The sequence below is a fragment of the Oryzias latipes genome, chromosome 19 (genome assembly GCF_002234675.1).
Source record: "Oryzias latipes chromosome 19, ASM223467v1".
Taxonomy (NCBI): domain Eukaryota; kingdom Metazoa; phylum Chordata; class Actinopteri; order Beloniformes; family Adrianichthyidae; genus Oryzias; species Oryzias latipes.
In genome coordinates, this window is record NC_019877.2 from 7,285,524 (window position 1) to 7,311,650 (window position 26,127).

The window sequence follows — 26,127 nt, forward strand, 5'->3', positions numbered from 1 at the left end:
ATTTTATCAACGGTTTAAACTTATTTTCAACATGTTGTGATATTATTGTGTTATCTTCCATCTGTACAGTGTCCTTGGGTGTCCTTTTAAATAAAATGTAATCTTATTAATCTTCAAAAAATTGCTTTGACATATTTTTATACAAGAAACGGATCATTTCAATAGTTTTGAACTTTATCTTTGTTTTTTTTAAAATTCATTTTCAGTTTAAAGAAAATGAAAATATCAACAAATCTGGGCTTTCTGTTCATTTATAATTTGTAGATATTTCATGAGGCATTCTTATTTTTTATGTTTCAAAAACATCCTATGACACGCAAAAAAATTGATCATTTCAATAGCTTTGATCCTTACCTTGGTGTTTTAAAAAAAATTAATTTTCAGTTTAAAGAAAATAAGAGTTTGTGCTATTTTCCACTAAATTGTCATATTCACACCTGGTCCTACCCATCCAATAGTAACCATGACAACACAAGAAGCAGGTAACCTACCTTCTTCTTCTTCTTCTTCTCCCCTATCAGTACTGGGGAGACAGGTTGTGTTAGTGTTGGGGTCAAAGGTCAGAAAGTGATCCTTGGTGCCTAGCAGCTTCAGCAAGTCGTGACCGCCGCTCTGTCCCCTGAACTTCCTGTCAAGCACCACCCACTCAAGTGTCAGCGTTTGCTCCGACTCCTCGACAATCACCACATGGATGGTGGGATCGCTGCCAAACCTGCAGGACGAGGTTAGGGTTAAAAATAAATAAATAAGGAGCTGAGTCTGAGTGAGCAGCTTTTTCCCATAACTGATACAGAAGGAAGTGTGGGATTTACCCTCCGAGACTCCTCCTTCCCTGTGCACCTCACCTGGTCCAGGTGGAGGGGTCCTTTCCCCTGACCAAAGCTGCTGTCGCTCTGCCAGTGAGGAGGAGGCGTGGGAGACACGAGTCATTCCATGAAATGTTTTTCCCTGAGCTCTCCATGTTTGCACAAACCTGTGTCCCAGTTGTCTGCACATCACAGCCACGTTCAGGTCGTTCCAACCCGAGTGCCTCCCAGTCTCCATGGAAATAAACCTCCACTCGCCCTTCTTTCCTGCTGCTGCTACCCACCAGCTGCACCAGGGGACCTGGCAGAAATAAACCTAATTCATATTCATGTCTGATCTGGAATTCCTTTCAGGAAAACACAGTTTACATTCAAAAATCCCATTTTTTGATACAGTTTTGATCCTGAAGTACACACCTGTGGAAGGTGAAATGACCGACACCTCCTTGTTCTCCTGAATGGATCTCCCTCTGCAGAGAACTCCATCGTCCTCACTGTGGGAGCAGTCACAAAACACAATCCCACAAAAAAAGATATTTTTAAGACTAATTTTTATTTTGGCAACATTTCTAGAAAGGAATACATCATTTACTTTTAAAATATGCATTCATTTTGGATGTACAGTTTGTTTTTCTCCAAAAGGCTCTGATACGTTGTAGAATAAGGAAGGGTTAATGGCCGACAAAGTATGCATTAACCGGTTCAGGCGTCCACGCCGTGCGTTAAAAATTGATAATGCATACTTCGGCTATTAACCCTTCAGCCAATCAGAATCGAGTATTCACCTGGACCATGGTATAACATTAAATGAACATTTCTCTAAAAACCATTAAAACCTTCAGAATCACTTTACCATGTCATGTTACAAATTGATGGTGTTTAGAGCACAGATAGGGAAGATGTGGTATTAAAAGAGACAAAAATCCTTAATGTGTCTAGCTGTGATTACCAAGTTTTCCCATTATTTACTAGCCGCAAAACAAGGCGATCAGCTAGACGTAAACTATTAATAACTTGCTCAATTTTAAGTCTATTGGGCTACTTTTTTTGTTTCTGTGTTCATAATTGGAAACTTTTATCATTTGTGACCACCAAAATGTATCTCTGGACCTTAGAAATTTGTAGCTTGTGGTTCCTAGACTTAAACAACTTCACTTTAGCACAGATTCGTTCACACATTTTTTCCTCTTATTTCTTTAAATAACCAAGTAGACCCAATAAAACATGATCTTATAAATAAAAATGATCATCTATTAACTTGGAGGCAGCAATGTGTATTTTAGGCTCTGTAATCATATGTGATGACTCTAAGCCCCGCCCCTCTGCTGCTTTCCCTCTCAGGGTCAGACACCTGTTCACGTCATCTGCAGCTGCAAGTTGGTCACCCCACCCCCCGCATACTTTCCTCCCGCGTTTTCTACACAGAGAGCGTGTAAAACATGGAGTGATATTTCTGCCACCATGTTGCACACAAAACTTTCTAAGTTGCAAGTGAAAATATTAAATATTTGCTTTTCAATAATATTTTATTCGGCTTTGACATGTAATTTTTTCTGCTTTCGAAAACTTTTTTTTTTTGCTTTCAAAAGCTTTTTTGCGTTTGCAAAAAATATGCGCTAGGGTGCTACCTCTGTCTGTCGTCGAGGGGAGGGCTGCGGCCGGCAGGGGCAAATTGGCGAAAGTGGTGCGCATAGCCTTAACCTTGATGACTACGATAATAAAAAAAAGTGAACTAAAACGCTCTTCCCCTTGAAAACTAACAACATTAATAAATATGACGTCTTCTACTTCCCTTACTTAAGTTGTTAGAGTCAATTCAACTTACCTTTCACAAGTTCCTCCAGCCAGCAGGTGCTTGCAGCTTCTCCAAAATGGCTGACTGCAACGTTTCTCCTCCTGGAATGCTTCTCCAATAACGGGGTTTACCAGTCCACAATTAAGGGGCAATCAATGAAAAAAATGTGTTTTTTTCAACAAACTTTAATGTACATTTTTCAATTTACAGACATTCACAGTCACTTGCACAATAAACAATTGTAAATATCAAACACACATAAGACCGAAAAAAACAAAAACAGTAATATTTTTAACAATGTGTGTACCTCGTTGTTTTTTTATAGATATACAAACCAAGTTAGGGTGAACAGACGCTATAAATGCACATTTCGAAAAAAAAGAAATAATAGGCAAAGGCATGGCAAAAAACAATTCAAAATAATAATACTTTTGATATATTTTGATAAGTTACTAATTACTAAAATTACTAATTATTAATGACATCAGAATTTCCTGGATCCAAATTTTCCATATAGAAAAGAACATCACATAAGGAAAAAAAGGGAATATTTAAAATTTTGAGTGGCAACCTATTGTGTATATCAGACCAAAATATTTTAACCTTGTTGCAACTGTATGAAAGATGTTCTAATGTTTCAGTTTCAGATGAACAGAATATGCATGGTTCCGATTCAAATTTGAATCTTTTATGTATAAAATCTCCAACAGGGTAAATTTTAAATATTATTTTAAAATGCGTTTCTTTCATTTTAGGTGGAAGTGGGTACTTTGTGTATAAAGAAAAAGATTTGTTCATTTGGGTGGATGAAAAATAAAACTTAAGAAAGAAAAAAAAATTAAGGGGCAAAGACCAAAACATAAATATTTCATTTTTTGTCAACATGATTTAAATATATTACGACGGAGTTTTAGGGCCAGTTTACAAAAAAATATTTCTTTTTTCAAATTACGACTTTTAAGTTGTAAATTTACTAAAGAAAGTCATAAATGTTAATTTACGAGATATTAAGTCATAAATTTACGAGGTTTAAAATCTCATAAATTTACAAGAGAAAAAGTCATAGGTTAACAAGGAAAAAAAACAACAAAGTTTTCCGTTTATCAGAGCCTAGCTTGAGGCAGAAATATGTGGAGCCTTTTGTGAAGCTTTATTTGACGACTCAATATCAGATTATTTTCAGTGGAGCTGGCTTTCCGGGGTTCGGTGACAGTAAAGCAGAGTTTCATAAGATAAGGATCTCAGAAACACATTTGAATGTAGAGGGCCGCTGCAGCCTTTATTTTCCTTTTTTTTTTAACTTTATTGTATAAAACGGAAGTACAATACAAAATACAATTTTACAAAATAAACTTCAGATATGTCAGGGGAGCATCCATATTATAATCAACCTTTATTTTCCTTTTCATTCACATAACCTGAAGTTCATTTGTCTCATTACGTCATGAACCTGTCATCCGAACGCTAATGCGGAAGTAAACAGCATACGCCCCCTCCTCCAGAAGAAACGTCCCGTTTCAACATAAAACAATAAAGAGGAATGAAAATAGTCTGTGATTTTAGCAAAAGAACGTTGACAATGCCAGAAAGTGCCCCCCCCCAGACGGAAGCACCACAATATTTATTTTATTTTGTTTCACTCATGTAATGTTGTATTTATCTTATTTTTTCTATTTTTTTATTCTTGGACTGTTATTTTGTTGCTATTTTTATTATTGCTGCTTCTTTGCATTGTCATGCTAGTGAGAAACAACATCTCGTCTCACTTGTGTATTTCTCTCCAAATATTTTGTGTGGAATGACAAACAGAATCTTGAATAAACATGGAGACACCAAAAAAAAAAACCGTAGGTAAAATTTTTAACCTATTTCAATAAAAGATGCCTAAATGAGTTGGATCTGAATCTGAGATTCAAACATCACATGACCCTTTATCTCATTGGGAAGACATTTCTTACTTCACTGCACAACAGGAATCAAAATTTGGAAAAAGAACACAAGTTTTTTTACTGAAGGTCACACTATCCTGTATCTGTGTGTTATAATGCCCTGCTTTACCATTTCTAATTCAAATTAAAACAGTTTTTTTTTATTAAAAAGAAATGTTAACAACAAAATGTTATTGCACAAATGATTTTTACTCATAAAAAATATAGAATTTTGCCTTTCATCCTATTTGTAGGGATGTTGTCGTCTTGACCAGCGCTCACAAATCCTTTAATCGGACAACAAGAACAGGAAATTACACAATTAGTCTCTGGGTGATCTCTTCCTCCTTCATTAACATTTCTGATCAGATCAATTCTGTTCCTTTTAAAAATATATATACTGTAACACATTACTTCCACCTTCATGTTTTATCTCTGTAGATCATCATAAAGCAGGAAGGACTTTTTCCTTCTGTATTTTATTTAGTTTTAAATCACTAAAGTAACAAACTGTTACATAGAAAAGTTGTTCAATGTGTAGAAATTGGAAATCTCTCTTTATGTCAATGTTTTTTAATAAAAACCTGCTCTGAAAAACCCTGACATACATTTTCAATTTCATTTGAGCTTTTTGTAAAAAAGTAGCGGAGAAAAAGCAAAGTTTGTCAGATATGACATTTTAGAGGAGTCTTAATTAAACACTTAAATTGGAGATTTTACAATAAAACAGCTTCCTTCACGGTGCTTATTGTTAAGATACAACCCCTTTATTCACAATATTTAAATAAAGACTTTTTTTTTCCAAAAATAAGTAGCTAATTTTACAACGCGTGGTGTATTTAAAGAAGAAAATTTCTGGCTGTCAATCTGTGCAGGAGGGCGTGACCTACAAGCTTATAGGTCAAGAGATGAGCACAGGTTTGTTAACTTTAGTGCACATAGAAACATATATTAATTTATATTTATTACTTTAAATATGTTGATTAATGCTTACAATTTTATTTAAATAATATTTTTTTAAGACAAAATTTGGAAAGATTTTATTAAAAGTTAACAAATAAATATTTAAAAATAATGCTTAAAAATACAACATGTACCTTAAAAAAGACATGTAGTTTGATTATTTTTGCCTTTTTTCCAAAACTGCATAGTTCTCATAAAAATAAAGGTGTATTTTAATTCATATATTTTTGAAAGTTTCTCCTTTTTTTTCCTGTAAAATAATTCTGGAGCTTCACAGGAAGAAAGTTGAAATAATAACAACAAAGAAAGGGAAAATTAGAGGCCACAATGAGGTAAAAATGTTTGGAAAGCTTGGAAGTTGCACAGATTTGTGTGTCTAATGTTTTAAGAAATTGCATAATTATTGATAAAAACTTTGAAGGGGACTTTGGTTTAATTCTAATCCAAACTCCAGCTGCCAAATTGTTAAATGATAAAAAAATTGTCTCTAACAATTAAATCCTCTGGTTAGTCTTTCTGTAATAAAATGAGTCAACTGATGCTAAAGAGTTGTGATTTGAACTGCTGCTTTCCCCAGAACAGTGGAATTAGATTCCACTCTTCCTCTGAGAATCGATCTGCCTCGCAGGGTAAACCTAGATTCTGTCTCTGCTGCTTGGGGATGGGGATGTCATAACCTGCATCCACGTTTTCCAGGGGAGCTGCAGAGTGCAGGTGAGAGACAGCAACGTCGTCTTAGTAAAACGGTCTCATTGTGTCCTCACCGTTTTCCAGGTGGAGCTGAAGAGTGGAGATCGGTTTGATGCCACCATCAAAAATAAGGATGAGGAGGCCAACATCGCCCTCATCCACATAAATCCATTGGTATTTCTTTATAGAAATCAATGGGGTCTTGGCTTGCTGTGACCAGCAAGTACTTCCTGTTTGGAACACAAAGGGAAGGGGTCACTAAGCCCAGTTCTCTTATTCCTATAGGAATTCTTAAAAGAAAAAGAAATGTAATGCCAACATATACAGAAGACAAATAGTTCTTTTTCAACCATTTTCCCTCATCCTAACTTTTCTGGAGCCTCCAATGCTGATTTCTAACCACACGCAATAAAAAGTCAAAAAATAATTCAAGTAAAAATGAAAAAAGCCACAAAAATCTGACAACTTGGTAAGAAAAAAAGTCTTTCCAAGATTTTTATTTTAAGAAGAACATTCTAGCCAATAAGACAAATTTTATTGAACGATTATAATTTTGCTCCTGAAAAACTTCCTTGATAAGATTACTTTTCTTTCTTATGACCAAGTTATTCCTGCTAAATATCTAAGCAGACTTGAAGTTGTTCTGCACTTCCAGGGGTCATGCAGAGGTCGTCACAGATGAGTTATTTGGCAAAGGCTGATTCTCCTGGACGACGTCCACTGTAAAGGATCAGAGACCTCCCCTCTGGATGTCATCACGAGATCCAGGGATGGACCGACTGCTCCCAGAGTGAAGACGTTGGTGTTCGCTGCAGAGGGAGATCCAGTCAGGAGAACAAGGAGGTGTCGGTCATTTCACCTTCTGCAGGTGTGTACTTCAAAGAACAAAGAAAAGCTCACCAGTGTCCTGTCTGCTATGGCAGAGCTACATTATGCCTCCCCTGTTTTCAATGTGTTTTTGTGTCCAATCTAAACCATAAATAGACGATAGACAAATAAAAACAACAGTATAAATGATATGGAAAGTAATGAAATGTAATAAAAATGTGTACAATGTACATTTGTCACAAAGGGGGTTGATGAAGTACCCAAGCGCAGAGACGAGGAGGCAGGAGGTTCCAGGTATAACAGCATCTTTAATAAACAAAAAGTAAAAACCAAAAACCCCACTGCAGAGCAGGCACGCAAACTTGAAATACTAGGGAACATCAAAATAACATCAGACTATGGACCAGCACAGGAAGAAGGGAAAAACAGGACTTAAATACATAGAGACAAACGAGACACAGGGGACAACAAAAAGGGTAGATGGGGACCAAAGTAAAACTGGAAACAACAACAAAACAGCAAACCTTTCGAAATAAAACAGGAAACAAACTCAAAACATGACAGAATAAAAAGAGAACAAAACACACAAGCAACTAACGTAAATAAAGAATTAGATTATTAGCATACACAGAGTAAACCAAAGTCACACATTCCGCCCATTGACTGTTTAAAGAAAATGGACTGAGGAAGTGTGACAGAACTAAAATAGTTATTCTGACAAACATAATGGCTGAGTACCATAATAGCAGTAAGCTTCAGTAGAATTCTATGGGATTTTGGCTTCTTGGTGCCACTGGGTACTTCCTATTTAGAACTCGAAGGGGAGAGCTCCCTCAGTCCAGTTTACGCATACGGTCAATGATTCAACCCAGTTTGCACAGAATTTCACAATCTGCTGTGAGGCACTGCCTCTCATTGCAGCCTGTGTTGTAAACGAATGAAAAGTTAAAGCAATTTTGAAGATAAAAATAATAAACTGTATTAGAATAAGGCAAATTGTATTTATAACACATTAATTTTTAACATTAGTTTACTTTTTATGGTGGCAGGTGGGGATGATGACCTCACCTGTCTTCCCTTGCTGCATGTCCCTGTGGTCTACATGGTGTGGTGGGACAGACTGCAACACCATTCTGTACATAGTACAGTAGAAACATAAATATTCCATCATTTTATAATTGAATCAATGTATCATTAAAATCTGCACAAAAGTTACAATGGGAAAAGGTCAAACATATAATGGAAATGTTTTGGAGAGCATAAAAACTTTTCTGCTCTCTATAGCAGGGTTCAGTTGAAGCTAGGTGTGAGTTTTCTTGTAAAGGTATGGATGTAATTTCAATAAAAAAAGGCCAATGCACAACTTTGTCTCTGAACAATGTTTTATTTTGGGAACTGTTAATCTTGCATGTTTGAAAACATCATTTTCAAGAGTCTCTTGCAGATGAAGCTATAATAAATATTACACTTCCGTTTTTAATAACACAGAGAAGGTGGTTATTCTTTTTTTCACAAATTATGTCTGTTTGGATGAACAAATGTATCAGGGCTTCAATGCAGAGGTTGGACTTTTGTCTAGCATTTTTATTAAAAAAAAAAAACATCCCAAAGCACAAATTCCTTCCCAAGAAGGGTTGATTAACAATCCAAGTGTCATCCTCTTCCAGCCCACAATGAAAACAAAAGTCTAATAGAAGAATAGAAAAATAGTATCTTAAGCATTAAGTATAGCTTCCAAGTTCAAAATCTGGACTAATATTATTGTAACAATACTGTTGTTATACTATTTATGATGCATTTTTATTAAACTGAAAATCTACAAATAAAGACAAGTAATTTATATTTATTAAAGTAAAATACTTTGATAATTAAGATAACCATAGGATGACTTCTTTGACTGACAGGCTTTTTGACTGACAGACACAGTAGTTATTGTAAATTTTCAATACATCAAAACAGTTTACACCCCACTAAAGCCATGGTATCCCATCAGCCCATTGCTTGAGTTTATTCATGAGTAGCTTCAAATTCACAGTAAGTTAATTATGACCCCAGTGTGTAGTACAAAGAGCCTACCTCCGTATGCAAGGCTATTACTACCACCTGATTGCTAACGCAAAACAAACCCAAATGAAAAACCTAAATGAACATTTAAGAAGGGAGCTGGTAAACACATCAGCTCTCTTTAAACTCATTGGATCAGAATTTTGACAGTCAGCAAAACAATTATCAGGGTGAAGACAGATGTCATCTGTCCTGGAGCACTGCTGCTCTGGATCCTTCCTGTAAAAGGGAAACAGGACAACAAAGAAGTTAAGTCAAGCTCCTCCTTATCTACAATAGGAAGGTGATCAAGGTGTTCTACCTAAGCTACGTGGGTTCAGATGAAGTGGTCCAACTGAGATGGCTGAAGAGTCATGATAGGACAAGTCCCTCCTGAAACGCGTGGGGTGACCAGGATAACAATGCTGCAGGAAGAAAGTGTTTAGTTTCTCAGCAGCAGAATTCATACTGTCTCTCTTTGACAGGTTTTACTTACAGCTGTGCAGTTGTTGTGTCTCAACAGACACAAGTGGACATTACAGTGAATGAAAATGGATGAGAAGTTGGTAAACGTGAACATCTTGAAGGAGAAACGAGCCACAGTGGAGATGCCATTCTGTACCAGCTCAACTGTACCATCATCTGGATTGGGACATCTGTAATAAAAAAAGATAGAAAAAGTAAACAAGACTGATACACAGACGAGATGTTTAAGATAGTTGGTGAAGATAAAAAAGTCATTCTTTACTCTTCAGCAATGAGATCCCAACGAACAGGGTAGTTTGCAATGTTGACTGGTGTCGCCCAACATGAGTCCAGAACAGTGGAAATCTGTTGTTGATCCACACCTTCAGTCCGCACCTCAATGTAAAGCCTTTCATCTACCACCATTTCTATGTTTGTATTAGAGGTGAAGGGGAAGCGGAAGGCTGCGTCCTGATAGGGGGTCATCCTCATGTGATACACACCAACACCAACTGGAAGCTTCTTCCTCACTACACTGTAAAAGAGACGGCAAAAGAGAGCTTCAAATCAAATGACATCAAATGTTTTAGAGAATCTAAAAGTGTCTATCAAATGGCTCCAGCAACCCTGTGACCCCGAAATGGATTCAGCATGTTCTGATGATGGGTGAACAGTCTCTTAAATGGACATAAAAAGCAGACAGTACAATCACCTCTCCAGAGGGTTTATGCCCACATCCATAGACAGGGCCTGGGACAGAGGGTAAGAACAGCAGAAGAGCAAATGGACGTTCTTCTGACGGCTTATGATACTTCCATGAGTATCCACATCCCCCTGAATGGTGTTCTCATACATGAAATGGGTTCCATTGCTCTGGACATTAAAATGAAAAGGGAATTAATGAAGGCAATCCCATTTAGTCAGTTTTGATAACAGGTTAGCCAATAAGTTTACCCTGAGAACGGTTCCACAAAGATGACCCTCATTGTCAAAGTGGAAAACAAGTCTTCCATTCTGAACAGTTCCATTGCAGGAGCTATCTTTAAGATGGAGAGCACTGGAGTGAAAGCCGGCCTCAAACAGCTGGCAGCGGGACACAGACATGGTCCCTGAGCTGTTTTCACAGGTGATGGACGAGTCTGTTTGACACCAAAAGACACAAAAAGAAATTGTTTTACCACTTCAATCTGCAAAGCCATATAGGGATTTCTGTGAGAGCATTTATTCCATGAGATCACTGAGGGCAAAAAAAGAGTTTAATACAGCGTTACACATCACTGTTCCTGTGGCATTCCTGGGCAACTACAATAAAACAAAAACTCATTCCACTGTCCTGCCTCATTGGCTGAGATGCGTTTAAACGTTTTCTGAAGTCATCGTTCCAAAGAAAACAGAGGCCGTTCAATTCTCAGAAGACAAAAACAAAGAATAAATAAAAAAATCCATTGATACATATGGATGCAGAGTTCATTGATACTGTATATTTCTGTTTTTCATACTTTTAGATGTCTAGATCTTTTAGATCTTAATAAATCCCCTGTCACTACTCTGTTGACAATGCTCTGGCTGCACTTTTAAATTTCTATGTGGAATTATTTACTGAAAAAGAGCTGCTGAAAACAATTTTGTTGTGCACTGCATAATGATAATAAAATATTCTGATTCTGCACAGTCTGCAGGATTGCATTCTGTAGATACTGATGCTATAAAGTACCATAACTCTGAGATGTGTCATCTCTAGTATTCTTGTCATTATTTGGTGCAATCACCAGAAAAAGCTGCTCAGCATTAGATCAGGGACCCCACCTGCTGGCCTGTTCACAGTAAGAGCTGAACATTTTATCAGGTTTTCTGCTGTCAGATGAAATTGATAGAACAATAGTGCTGGGCATTAAAGTACAGTAAAAATTCTCTCCTGATCAAGCCATTGACCTCACCGTAGCTCTCATTGTTTGGTCTATGATGGTGCTCATCGCAGAAGCAGCCGTACTCTCCATTTTTCTTCCCGCACCACTCATGTTCTGCACAGTTCAGCTGTTCACAGGGATCTGACAAGGCTGAGAAAATGATAGGTGTTATTGTCTGCATATGGTATAAGGACACATCATAATAGTAGAGCCGTACCACAGTGTAAAGCAGGGCGCCATTCTGGGATGTTCAAGCCTAAAACAGTGCAAGTTTTCTCATAAGCTGAAACTGCAGAACACAGCATGCCATTGGCTGGAGAGTAGAGACAGAGATCATAGACGCAGGAAGAGAAAAATGGCTGTGGGTCAGAGTGCAGGTGACAGGCGCTGAATGGACCACTGGTGTTGGTGATGATGCTGCAGAGTTCAGAGTATTCTTGTGAAAAACGACAGTGTCCATCTTCATTTATTTCATCAGTGGATCCACATCTGGAGAAAAATTACAGATGTATAGTCTGATCCAGCACCAATAAAACACTGTATGATGGTATGATGCTTGTGCTCAGAAGCTCACCCTGGCTGACTGCTTGGTGACTTCCAGCTGTGTCCAAACTCAGTGTCATTTTGGGCGAGTGTGCCACTCGGTTTCACTTTATCATCTGAAGGATCTCCGTTGAAGTTCCCACACATCCCACTGACTTTGTTCTGATAGTGCTGACTCATTCTGACCAATAGAGTACTCTGGCCATCAAATTGGACAATAAGGTCAGCTGCATTAAAGACTACAAAGCCTCCCTGTGTTGACACTTGAGCTATGCCTCCTACAGTCGTGGGAAGAGACACATCAGATCCATCTACCTGGAAGAGGAGAGTTCAACAGAGTTAAAGAAGACGTGAGAACAGAAGAACAAAGCAGTTTGTTCTGAGAGTTGAGTTTACCTTCACTCTTCTGTTTGGTCCAATCCTTACACGCACACTCTCTGCATCTTTAGAGAAATGTATGTCCACTGATGACACAAAGGACACATGGTTGTTGCCACGGTGATTGTTGGTGGCTACAACCTCAAACTGGGTGTGATTGTTGCCATGACTCCCAGTCTCAGTAATGATATAAGAGCATGTTCCCTGGAAATGAGCCAGGGCACCATCAAAGGTGATGTAATGCGGGTCTCCCCAGACAGTGCAGGTGGACATCCCATCATAACAGCCCAGCTGGCCATTCCTGACGGTGCACTGCTGTGCAGGAGTGCAGGATGCAGCGGCACAGTGCACAACATCAGAGGCCAAACATTCACATCGCTCAGAGCAACCATCTTTCCAGAAAGACTCTCCAACCTGCAGAACAGGTTTAAGAAAAGGTGTTGGCATCCATTTACAAAGGATGATTAAGAATGCAAAATAAACACCTTTTATTTCTCATGCCTTACAGAACAAGTTCAGTTTGTGTCAGAGATTTGGAACCAGATACTGGATATAGTTTCATTTTGCAAAGTTGTTAAAGTTGTGACAACGGCATTATATTTAAATTTGTTATTTTTTATCACCAAATGGGATTTTTTCCAGCAAAGAAAAAATGGAAATCAATCATTAAAATTTAAAAACATTAAAAGAAACATTCATAAAGGTCTTTTAAAAAACTGCATGAAACATCTCTTTTTGCAAAAGAGAAAAAGAAGTTTGTATGAAAAACCATTTGATGGTAAAAACAGATAATGATTCAATTGGTTTAACAAGTGACTTACATTATAGTAGAAGCCGCCATATTGACACCCACAGCTCTCCTCAGGAACACAGGTTGTACCACTTCTGACGAATCCCTCATCACAGAAACATCCCTCTGAGCAAGCATGCTCACAGGTAGCATTGGTGCTGGAGACACAGGTGTGGCCACAGTCTGTTCCACACAGCTCATAATGGCTGTTTGCTGGACAGTTGATGCCTTGAAGGGAAAATCGACCAAATTAAAAGCATATACTTTTACATCTTTAAAAACGTTATTTGATTTATAGTTTAAAGTCCCCCTCAGATGAAAATCAAGGTTTTTTTTTAGTTTTTGACATGTACCTCTGGCATTTTTCTTATGAAAGAAAACAACTGTACTAAAATATCCTTCGACATTTTAATTTTTCAGTATTTCTCCTTTTAAATCAGTGTCAATCAAACTGTCGCAAAGATGCTTGGTTTGAATTAATTAGTTTTTGTTATGTCACAACTGCACATGCACATTGCACAAGTTCCCTGATTTGCCCAGTTCAGCGTGCACATCAGGTCAGGTGCGGAGGAATAGAATATTGCTGCTTTCCATGCATGCATTTTAAGTGCGTCCAAGGCTGGATTTTGTTGTTGGCCGGACACGTTTAAAACTAAACTTAAAGTTTAAGTCCCATTAGCTGCCAGACCCTTGCGCTGCGCCCGTCACTCAAATAGCGCCGCAGGACCTCAGATTGCATCTGTAACATTGACTTAACACTGAAACTGGCCACCTCTGCCGCTCGAATCGTGTTTGGTGAGAACCCAGCTTAACCCGTAATCCAAAACTTAACCCTTCATTTGGGTCCGTGCATCCAAGAAAGGTTTTGAACTGGCCGCATGTACTGTATTTGGAAAACTACGTGTGAATAGTAATGTTTTTCATTCATTCATTCATCTTCTTAACCGTTTATTCCCTTTCGGGGTCACGGGGTTGCCGGAGCCTATCCCCTGAATGAATGAATGAAAGATGAATGAATAGTAATGTTGCCAAAATAGGCTTATCAACGTATTTTGTGTGTGTAATTCACGTGTAACTGCAGGGCCCGGTACACATCTGTTTTGTCACTCCGCACATTTTTCAAAAAGTGTCAATTTGGAACCAAAAATAAGTCACTTTAAAAGTTTTCTTCATTGCTTAAGATAAACCTTTGAGAATAGAGACTGTCAGTCTGTGTCATTTATGCCCCCCACTCCCCACCCCCTTGTGTCAAACTGCAACGTGTGGAAAGGGGGGGGATCAAGGGCGGGGCTAATCAGCTCAGCATCCATAACCACACCCATGTAGAGGAGACCTTGGAAACAGAGGCTTTTTAAGATATTTAGGTTTTGGGACTTGGGTTAAAAACTTTATAATCATAACTAAAACACCACTGGGAAAATTTTTAGAAAAGAAAATGACATGGGGGACTCTAAGGAAACAAGTCAGTGACTCACTGCAGGTGGTGTTTTGTCTCCAAGGATAGATCCGGGCATTAGCAGACTGACATGCGCTCACATATGTCTCAATGGCCCTGCACAGAAGATCGTTTCGAGCATTTCCACCCACGCAAACGTCAAACACGCAGTCACTGAAAAACGGGGCTGGATCCACGTGTTCATGACAGAAGCTGAGGGGGCCGTCAGCTGCCTGAATCACCTCACACTGAACTCTGGCAGCTTGATCGTTAGTGCACCGTGGACAGGAGGAGCCACAGCCATCACTGCAGCTGTAGTTGCCTGGAACTTTCCAGGCTGCCCCAAAAGCATCAGGTGTGGTGACTGCGGCACCATCTGGGCTATGGAAGTCATCATTTGGATTGTCGTTGAAATTTCCGCAAAGTCCACACATGTTTCTTCTGATAATAAAGAGAAAATAGGAGTATTTCAATCCTTCACATCCTTAAAACATGGGATTGGTATAAGAGCTGCAACCACTGATCTTATGCAATAAGATCCAAATATTAAAGGTCGAGTTAAAACTGAAGTTTGATTTTGTTTCCACAGTGCTCTCTTTGGCCTTGCACACTTCCCCCACATGTTACTGTTAGTGTAGTGTAAATTGACGATTTAATGAATAAAAAAAACAATGTCACTTGTAGTCTTCAAGGGAATTCCTACATACTTTGCGTCACTAAATCATGTCACACATGAGAAAACTTAGTAAATTAGTAAATACCTGTAATCTGGAGGTACAGAGATAGACACCGTGCTCCATCCATCATACATGACGCTTAGACCAAAACTTGTACGGACAAATGTTTGATATCCACTTGCAAATACAGATATGTTCCCATTCAAGACGAATGGTAGGTTTCTCGTTATTCCATCAACCTACATCAAAGTAAATAGAAAATGTGTTTTTTCTTTTATTGCAGTTGAATGATATTATTGTTTTCTCTGATTACAATTGTACTCAACATTTGTTTGAAGTTGAAACATGTGTAGGGTAAGATAAGTCCTACAAATCGATTAGCTGATATAAAATTATAAGCAGTGTTTTGTTTAAACAGATACTTACCTCTACTCTGTTATTGCTAAACATCCACACTTTGTAGCCCCACACAGTAACAGCAACTTCAGCTGTGATGGACACGGGCAGCCCATTCCATGGCATATTCTTTGCCTCCACAGAAAACTGATGGAGCCCACTGGATGAATGGCAAACCTCTGCTAGAACATAGCGACATGTTCCTTGGAAATCGTAGGTCTTTCCATCAAACGTCAAGTAGTGGGGGTCTCCAGAGGCAGAGCAGGTACCACGAGGGTTGGGATGGCAACCAAACTCGCCATCTACCACTCGACACGCCTCATCGGGACCACAAGAGTGTGGCACACAACTGACCACACCAGTCACACCGTTACAGCTGCACAAACTCTGACACTCTTCTCCATCCCAAAACTGTTGACCACTTTGCCAATAGCGCCCTTGATGGTAGCATCCACAGGATGTTGGTGGCACACACCGGTTTCCATTGAGGACAAAGCCATCATTACACTGACATCCATCCTGACATGGAGTGTCACAGCTGAAGGGGAAGGAGAGACTGGGGCAGGTGGAGGGACAGGATGTCCCACAGACTTCTGAATGGCTGTTTGAAGGGCAGGTTGCCGCTGCAGGCAGGAAAAGAAAACAGATTTAAAAATAATCCAATTAAAGGTTACCTCCAGAAATTATGGGTATTGTTCTTACCACATCCAGTTGTATTCCTCCACTCTCCCAGAGAAACCCCCTTTTGTTGGCACATTAGGACATAATCTCGTAGAACCTGACACAGTGTTGATTCAGGATCTTCAGATCTACGGAGGATGTCCACACACACGTCCACTTGCTGTGATGGGTTCACCACAGGCCAGCAAGGTGTAAATGGACCATGTGGTGAACTCAGGATGCCACAGTAGTCACTGGAATTGAAATTGGTCATTATGTTGCGATTTGTGTTTTCCACACAGTGAGATGCCAGGGAGCCTTCTCTCCAGCTGTCCCCAAACACCTGAACACTATGGACCAGGGTTCCATCTGGTGTTTGAAAGTCATCATTGGGCTCATTGTTGTAGTTTCCACAGAGTCCACCAAGTGAGCTGGTGTAGACAACAGGTGCAGTGACACGAACAAAGTGAGGCCAGACGGTTTGCACAGTCAAACCAAAAGATGTGCGAAGGATGATGCTGTGAGTGTTGCTATGGAAGATGTGGAATTGGTTGGATGCAGAACTGAAGGGCAGTCTACTCAGCTGACCATCAACCTAGAAAACATTAAAACACTTTGAGGTATTCAAAAATTAGAATATTTACAATATTTGCTTTTTGAACCAAGGTTCCGTATGGCTGTAAATATTTCAAAATAAGAAAATCTTGTTTTTACCCAAGAAAATTACAAATGAAGAAAATGTTCTGAAAACTTTGCTTCGTTTATAGGATATATACTACAAAACATTTGTCCAATTTAATCATTGTTTCATGATCATAATTTTTGGCCAAAAAAGTTAACTGCCTACACAGCTTTGTTACTGTACAGTTCAGTTCCAAATTACATAATTATAAAACACATTCACCTACGACTGCAATTTGCATTAGTATCCGAGCAATATAGCAGACCATTGGCAGGCTTGTTAATTGGCAGCTGATTTTGACATCTTTTTCACAGCATGCGACACATTTTAAACCATGATTACAATCAGGTTTTGGATGTTGAAATATATTATAGTCACTTACCCAGACTCTGTTGCTGCTGTCCATTCCAATAGTGACTTTTGCTCCCTGAGCCTCAATGTTTAAATAATTGGAAAAACTCTCCTGGCCTTGTGGCACTTTTTCTGTTGACACATTGAAGTGTGGGTGATCAGATGATCCAATTACTTTGGCGACAATCAGTTTACATGCTCCAGGATACTGATATGTCAGTCCATCAAAGGTTTGATAGGACCCTGGCCCCCTTATCAAACATGTGGCGTAACCATTAGGTCTGCATCCTCTTTCTCCAGCATCTACACTGCAGGATTCATGTGGGCCACAGCCATGGGGGCTGCATGTCATTGAGCCAGCGGTGCAGCTACAGCGCCTCCCACAGTCTTCATCCAGTATAACAGTCTGTCCTGATTGATAATAGCGACCCTCAAAGCTGCAGCCACATTGAGCATAAGGAACACACTGTCCAGCACTGAGGACGTAGCCGGTATCACAGACACAGCTCTCCTGAACAGGAAGGGGGCAGTTTTGGGTGGAGTTAGGATTAACACAGGTGGATGGACATCCAGTTGCTTGAGACTCAAAATGGCTATTGGCTGGACAGGGGATTTCTGGGTGAAAAAATGTAAAAATACAATGCTTCAGCCATTTGATTAGTAATAGTATATTCGAACAAATGCTTAACAACTAGAAAACATACCACAGAAGCCAGGTCTTCTCCAGCTTGCAGGCTGGATCCCATTTTGTTGACACTGACTTGCATATACACCTAAAGATTGGCACAGAATGGGTTGGTATCCTCCACCGATGCACAGATCATAAACACAACTCTGCACAAAGTTTTGTGGGGGAAGTGTTTGGTGGCATGCTGCAAAAGGTCCAGAGCTGTTCTGAAGGATGCCACAGTGGTCATTGTTGTTGTATAATGCAGTCTGAGCTGCATTGCAGCCAGCACATTCCAGACCCCGACACTGTGCTTCACAACCAGGATCCTCATCACCAGATGCTCGCCAGCTGTTAGCAAAATCTACATCAGAGCTGACTACCTCGCCATTGCGAGTTTGGAAGTCATCTCCAGGCTGATTGTTGAAGTTTCCACATAGACCACATGTTGCATTCTGGTACGTGTAGGGTAGACTGATTCCGACATGTGAATATGTGTCATAAGATACAGTTAAGCCAAAGTCAGTGCTGACAACCACACTAAAACCTGACTGATAGACCTGGACACGGCCCTGGTTGAGGGTAAAAGGAGTTGCTGTAAAGGTTCCATTAACCTGTGAGGTCAGAAAAAAAAAACAGTTTAATAGCTATTCATAAAACAAGGACAAAAAAACAAGAAACAAACAACCTCACCGACCTTTGCCCTTCCTGGGTTTCCTTTCACCAGCTCAATGGTTTCATTGTAGACAAAAACCTTGACCAGGCGTGTCCAGGAAACATGAGTGCTGCCTCTGTGCTCGTTTTTGCCCTCTATTCTGTAATAAGGAAGCCCATACTGACATTGTTCTGAGAGAACATAGGTGCAGGTGCCTTGAAAGTGAAACACTGTATCATCAAAGGTGTAGTAATGTGGATCGCCACTGATAGTGCAAGTGCGTCTCTGCACCGTTTGGCAGGAGAACTGAAAGGAATATGGCATGCAAACTTGAGAAAAGGAGCAGGGCTGGTTAGAGCACTGCAGGCCTGTCGAGGTGCACGTGCACTTCTGTGCACAGCTGGAGTCGCTCCAAAATGAGTCACCCAGCTGCACAGGTTCACCTGGAATACAAATAAAGGAATAGGTGTAATCATAGAGCAGTTGAAGAGACCAGGCATTGTACATGGCAGTAAAACATTTACTTTGATCACATACATTTACATTAAATTAAACTGTTGGTGAATTGATGGTGATTAAAAACTTGTATGCAAAATGGTAAGAAATTTATGGCCAACACTGACACCCTTTAGAGCAAATATTCCATCAATGGGCTTATGAGGCCAACCTGTGACTGCACTAGGTTTGTTTTATTGGTGGCAACCCCTGCAGTCCTTTGGTAGATGGTTCGTTTGGTGTCCAGTGATGAACTGTCACCCAGGAAATAGTCCCAGGGGATGGAGAATTGGGCCCCTACCAAGAAATTGTTGTGGAATTTGGGCCAAACTAAAATGAGCACGAATAACAGCTGACCTACATTTGGAATGACTGGTCTGCATCGGGGAATTCTGTTTGGGTGTAGTTGAGGAAGTGGCCACCAGGGGGAGTCGCAAAGTAGCATCACAGCAAAGCTGCCATGGCCTCTCTCAATCATCACAGATTTTTCAGAGGTTCCAGAAAATACACCTGATCACCTGCTGCTGCTCTACACACCTTATTGAGCAATAGGAAAAGCAGCTCTAGAGTTCACTGTTGGAATTTGGGGATATTTATGCAGAGGAAGAGGTAAGATGAGAATTTAGTCCTGGCCTCGTTCAATAACAAAGCTCAATGGTTAGAGTAGTCCAAAGGGCATACAGTGGACTTCCAACAGCTAAAGCTTAATGTTGGACACACACCAATAAAGAGAGCAGCAAGGAGACACTGGAAAAGGGATGGCAGCCTACTATATAGCCACACACAGTCCCACTTGGTCCAAGAGAAACTACTGTGTCACTTGACTCAATTATTCGTTATTTGTTCTCTAACATCAATGGTAAAAAATAAAAAAACATTTACAAATATATTTACCATTATACTGGCAGCCTCTTGTTCTACTGTTGATGTTAAAGGCCCAGCGACCCGTTACATTGACATTGCTGCTGATACTAAAGGTAGAGTTGTCTCCTGTTGCAGAACTTGAAAAAGATCCAGGAATGGTCAAATGATGAACAGAGTGTGTGGTGTCATAGCCAGCCTGCAAATATGATGATATATGTTAGATACCCTTCATATTTACCCTTTTACACCAGAGGTGTAGCTCCAGTGTTAACATTCTTTCAACTACCTTAACTCTTCTACCTTAACTGTTAACGCAATTAAAGTAATTCCAGCTGCTTCTGAAATGGAGAAAAACAGTCACGCACTAACATGCAACACTTTTTAGAAGTGAAGTGCTGAGCTAATTTACTCAAATCAGAGGATTCTGTTTTGGAGACAGCGACTTTTTGGGTGACAAGCAACACTTAATGTTCGTAAAGTTGGCGCAAAGCCAACTTGACAAGCAACTTTTCTGTGCCTCAGAATAAGCGGTTTCACTGTCATCGAGTAAACGTTCAAAGAGTTATGGTATGTGAAAGATAAAGATTGTATTTAGATGTCGCCGACAAAACCTTGTGTGTTAAAGGGTTAAGAGGATCCATGGGTTATGCATACAACATTGATGCTAAGCCACACCAAAAAGATGTCAATGTAGTAATGAATCAAACCTGAACAGCCCGAGTAGTTAAAGCGATAACTCCGTAGTTCATGAGCAGAAATGAGTGCTGGCCACCAGAGATCAACACAGCTTGAACAGTTGTTCTCTGAAAATGTGTCAAATAAATATACATTATATATGTGCATACGTGCGTGTTAAAATATTTTTGTGTTTTCTGAAGCAGTAGGATTGATTTTATTATCATGTTATGTATTGGCTTTATAAGTACTCTTCTGACTTACTGTGCCTGTCATTGGAAAGTAGGCCACTTCATACCATGTTGCCACAAAGACCCACTCTGCGTTGAAGTTTATGCTTGGAAAGTAGCTATTAATGTCCTGTGTAGCTTGTTGGAGGACAATGCCGTTGGTGTATTGGTTGTAGTAGACAAAACCATTTCCTCTGTTGTCCAAATCTGTCCAGAATGGAGCAATTATGTCTAGGGATCCATGCATTGGGAATGCTTGAGGAGTCCATGAGGAATATGGGACAGTAAATGTCAAGTGTCCGTTGTGATTGACCTGAGAAAAGATAAGCAGTAAGATGTTTGAATAAATAAACAATACAGTAAGACTGTACTGGAAAGGAGATGTCCAAAGAAGGCTCTTACTTAATAAAAATGCATATAAACTATAAACTATTTTTTATTCTGTCCCTTATAATCATATGTGGTAGTGTCATTCATTCAGAATGTTACATACATAAATGCTGTTGTATCTTTGACCGAAGTAGACAAAAGGTCTTTGCAGAACAATCTGTGGAGAACTTCCATCATCTGATTGGGAGCTTGCTGTTCCATTGATTGGATAAAGAGGACCTAGGAAGAAAAATTAGAAAGATGCCAGTGCTGCTGATCAAATCAGGATCAAACTATCAAAAATGCATGTCTTTCCTTGTTTGTATGATCCGCTCCTACGCTCGCCAGGAACTTGTAAACACCACTTCTTATTTATGAAAAATTCCTTTTTATATTTTAAAATTTTAATTTAGTTTCTCTTTTACAGTTAAAATATGAGAATAAGAAATAAAATAATTGAGCAAGCACTTTCTCTTTCCCATCCTAAAGTAAGTAAATGTATGTTGCTCTTCTTAATTTTAAACTCTTGTTTCCTTCTTTTTTCTCTAGGTTCAGGTTGTGTTTGTTATTTTGTGAAGTTGAAGAAATTCCTCATATAAAGTTTCCATAAATAAATGGTAAATGCTGCTGTTCTTAAAATATTTTTGGCAAAATTGAGATGTTCTCCAAAGCACAGAAACTTAATGATAAACTTATTATTTCCCAAAAAAAAGAAAAGAAAAAGGAATAGAAATGAATTTCCCCTGAGCTTTAGGTATATCTATCTGGTAAAACTCTTGCCATGATGACCAAAAATATTGATAGTGATCTTCCTTGTCATAAGTTAAGTAGCATAATACTCAAGGATGCTTTAATTTTGTGTTTTTGTGGCAACATTACAGTCACAAGTTTATAAAAATATAGTAAAAGTCAAATCTTACCTTCATTTTGGGCAGCCACTTTACCTGCAAATAAAACATGTCAGTCAGTAACGTACCAAAAAGATCACATTTAAAGTAAACACATAAGTTAGGTAGGGTACAAATTCCATACTTACACAGCCCTGACATGAGCAGGAGCAGCACTAAGACCTTACCCACCATTTTCTCAAAGCTTAAGAATCAGCACACCTAGTGTGAAATTAAATAAAAAAAATTGTAAAAAAAAAAAGAAAACAACACACACGAGAAAATGTTTTTAAGGATATTTACCTCATGTGCAAACAAATGAAGGATGCAACAATGTGAGTTTGCAAAACTAGAAAACTAAGTAGATTTCAACAAGAAAGCCTTTCCATGCAAGCATCTCCTGTGCATCAGATGAAACTAGAGAAGCAGCAGTGAGGATTTAAAGGCTGAAAGTTGGCCAAGTTCCAAAGCTTTTGAGTTCCAGTAAGATGAGGGATGGATTAGGTTCTTTTTGTTTCCGTGTGTCAATCAGTCATCTCACTGTGACGTACCGCTATTTAACTGATAATAAAAGTGAAGTAAAAACAATAAAAAGCTACAAACAACTTGAAACCTTTTGATTTTAGTGTTTTTTTTGTGCAAAACTGTTTTTATTGCTTTTACTGCTTTTTATTTTTTGACTAAAATACACTTCAATCATTCAAGTGTCTAGGCATTTGTTTCAAAGAAATATTTTCTTCAATATTTGTGACTGAAAAGGTCAGCATTGAACTTCATTTTTTATCTGAAATTAGAAATGAAATTCTATGCAGCAAAGTTGCTTTATTACTTGATAGCAAACCAAAAACTGTTCTATTGGTATTGGTATGCATGCTGCAGAAGCAGAAAGTTATAGCATTCTGAAAAGGAGATTGCGTGTCTTTGTTTGGTAATTTGTACTGTGTTAGGAACTGCTTTAGAAACTGTGTGAGAACTTCAGAAGTAACAATTATCAGCTCCTGTCTGCAACTTGATCACTTCCCCAAGTCTAAATTGTGTTTTACGTTACAAATAAACAACTAACAGGCACAACAGTATAAGTTTGAACACAAAGGGAAAGTAAAAATCTTAGATTAATGCAAGACTTGCTAAAAGGCGTAACACGAAAAGCCTTTAGATGCCATGATAAAGAAAAATACCTACTAAACAATGTTGACAGAAATAATGTCCTGTGTTTTTAGTGCTGGTGTCAGATTAATTCAATTTATTCGTATTTAGATTGACACATTTCTATTATAACTGTCTTTAGAAAAATAAATTGCTGCTATCAAAGATTAACTTGTTGAGCTCCAATTTTGACAATTGTTACAGAAAAAGAGGCATGAAAAACCTTTTTTGTTGTTTTAGTTGCTCATCCACTGACATCATTGCAAAAGCGTGAAAAATGTAGGTGTGGGACTCTTTCTTGTAATTCTTTCTTGTAATTCTCTGAGAAAAAAAAGGTATTTCCCTGAGAAGGAACACCCACATGGAGTGATTTCACGTGATCCATCACAAACAATGTTCAACCTGTATTGCTTTATGTTCTTTGTTATAATTTTTTACATAGATTTTAATTTTAAATAAAAACTTTTGTTTAAAAAAAACAACAACAACACAGCCAGCAACTACAAGGCACTGATATTTAAACGCTCCAGCAGCTGCATTTTGTTGCAGAATTTGACAATGTGAAGCAGATGAAGTCCAAAGTACAGAAGTTTCAGTTTAAAATTACTCAAAAAGCTAAAACTAGACATTTTGTTGAAAATGAGCATTACATAGATGGTCCAACAACAACAATCTTTACTGACCAGAAGCGGAGCTACGGGGTGAACAATGAGGGGCAGCTGCCCACCCCCACCATAAAGCTTTGCCCGAATTTTAAGTCAATCTTAGTATCAGTAATGACAAAGATTAGGAAATCATCAATGCAAGATTATTTAAATACCGCAAAGAAATAACACAAGTGATATTTTTTTAGCAGATGCCTTGAGAACCTCAAATAATGTATTTTGTTGTTTACCTTTTTTTTATCCTTTGAATCGTAAAGGCCTTCCACTTTGCTGTTCTGGTGTGCCACCCTCCCAAAGTCTTCTGCCCCCTCCTGCCCCATATAAAATGCTCCAGCCCCGGCCACTTGTGCAGACTCAGATGGATTCTTGTTTTAAAAACCTTGCGTTCCACATAATGCTTTCTGTCTCAGAACTCAGAGTGCAGAGTATTCTTTAGGAACAATAAAACATGTATTGGTTCCTAAGCCTTCATCCTAAAAACATCAAAGTAAAAATGTTTTTTTCTTGCATAGATTATCTACTAAACTCTAACCAGCAATGTGAAAACGTGCAGTTGCATCAATTATGAGGAAATGCACTCAGCTGTAGATATTTTTATCTTTACTTGTGTTACAGGTTGACACCTTTACTGAAATTATGTGGATGTTTATAAAGAAACTCATCAGCCCGTGTTGGAAAATATGAAAACACGGGCCTTGCTACTATCTGCCATTATGTAATATGTAATTTTTAATTACATCTTTATTTTAATTAAATTTCATTGATACTGGTGTTTGCTCGGTGACAAATTTTGTTGTTGTTTTGCATCAATAGTGTATGAATAAAAATGTGCATCTTTAGTAAACAGAACTTGTTTTATGTGTTTATCAGTTTCCATATTTGATTTAAAGACTGATTCTATATGAAATGGGCAGAAGTAGTTCAATTATACTAGTTGTAAATAATGAAAGTTATGGTAGACATCTGAAGTGCTGTTCTTCAGTATCTAACATCAACTTCACATGTGTAGAGCTTGTGATTTTAATTGACTTGGAAAACTATTAAATATAAACAATAAATTGGATTTTATGTGAAAATGACAAGTAGGCTGAACTTCAAAATAGTCGTAACAGCCCCCTTGTTATGCAAAAAAAAGAAAAAAAGGAGTTTGGGTTATATTTTATTAGTCTGCATATTTATAAAGACACTGTTTTTTTAATTATGTTTTATATACAAATTTCTGCTGTATGTTTTAAAAAAAAATCTAAGGGAGGGAAAAGGGTGTTTTCAACTTTAATTCAAATTTTTTTTATGAATAAAATGTTCTTATTGTAATAAAATTAAAAATATTGATAAAAAGAAAGAAAAATATTTATCTGGAGGACATTTTTGACGATTAGTCATGCATGTGACGTCAAGTATTCCTGTTGAACTGGATACATTTGACAACAATGTATGATAGCATTTTGTTAGAACTGAAACTACATTTCTTAACTTTGCACCTTCCCACAGCCAGAGAGGTTGTTCCACCTATGAAGGTATACAGAAGCATATACTTTGAGTAAACCTACACTATGAAGGTCAAGGAATAGGTCAAAATGCAACCTTGCATAAAATTATTTGTTTTCTTTGAAATCAGGAAAAAATTTCCCCATGATTTTATTAAATCAAGTATTCGAAATCTCAGAAATATTTTATAAAATGATCAACATTGTGGCTGAACACATTTGATTTTTTTTTTCTTGAAACTGTAATAATTTAACAACGTTAGATCACTATTATGTGATTTATATTACAAGAGCCACCTTTTGTGCTGTGGAAAAGCCCTCAAAGATGCATTTATTTTCATGAGCAAAGAAATTATGATAATTGCATGAGCAAACCAAGAGCCATTCTTTCATCAAAGAATGCACTACAACCTATCCACGACGTACTCAAAGACTAATGACAAGAGTCCCTGTTACCCCCCTCCCCTCCCCCCTTAAGCCTAGCCCTGACCTGATCCCTAAGCTAAACCCTTACCAGAAGTTGGGGAAAGTATGGTGAACTGGGGTTCTAACCTTTACTCTCATCTACTTCTCCTCTCCTTCATAATTTGTTAATCATTTATTTCTCTGTCCCTCTGTTTGTGGCAGTGCGATTCATGTACTGTCCCTCT

At 38.3% G+C, this 26,127-nt stretch overlaps 1 protein-coding gene across 1 annotated transcript; it reads right to left on the reverse strand.

Annotated features, from left to right (window-relative positions):
- Positions 1-8,374: 8,374 nt before the first annotated feature.
- Positions 8,375-22,697, reverse strand: LOC105358719 (alpha-tectorin-like). Its single transcript, XM_023949218.1, has 25 exons — positions 22,483-22,697; positions 22,329-22,401; positions 22,213-22,236; positions 21,417-21,532; positions 20,958-21,236; positions 20,726-20,821; positions 20,049-20,214; positions 18,702-19,102; positions 18,042-18,618; positions 17,369-17,952; positions 16,347-16,899; positions 15,675-16,267; positions 15,333-15,487; positions 14,612-15,012; positions 13,168-13,364; positions 12,365-12,760; positions 12,000-12,283; positions 11,643-11,914; positions 11,456-11,575; positions 10,473-10,657; positions 10,231-10,391; positions 9,802-10,053; positions 9,550-9,709; positions 9,376-9,478; positions 8,375-9,293 (listed from the first exon to the last, which is right to left on the reverse strand). Exons 2-25 carry the CDS (start codon positions 22,372-22,374, stop codon positions 9,202-9,204), a joined length of 6,213 nt encoding a protein of 2,070 aa, XP_023804986.1. The 5' UTR covers positions 22,375-22,401; positions 22,483-22,697; the 3' UTR covers positions 8,375-9,201.
- Positions 22,698-26,127: the final 3,430 nt, after the last annotated feature.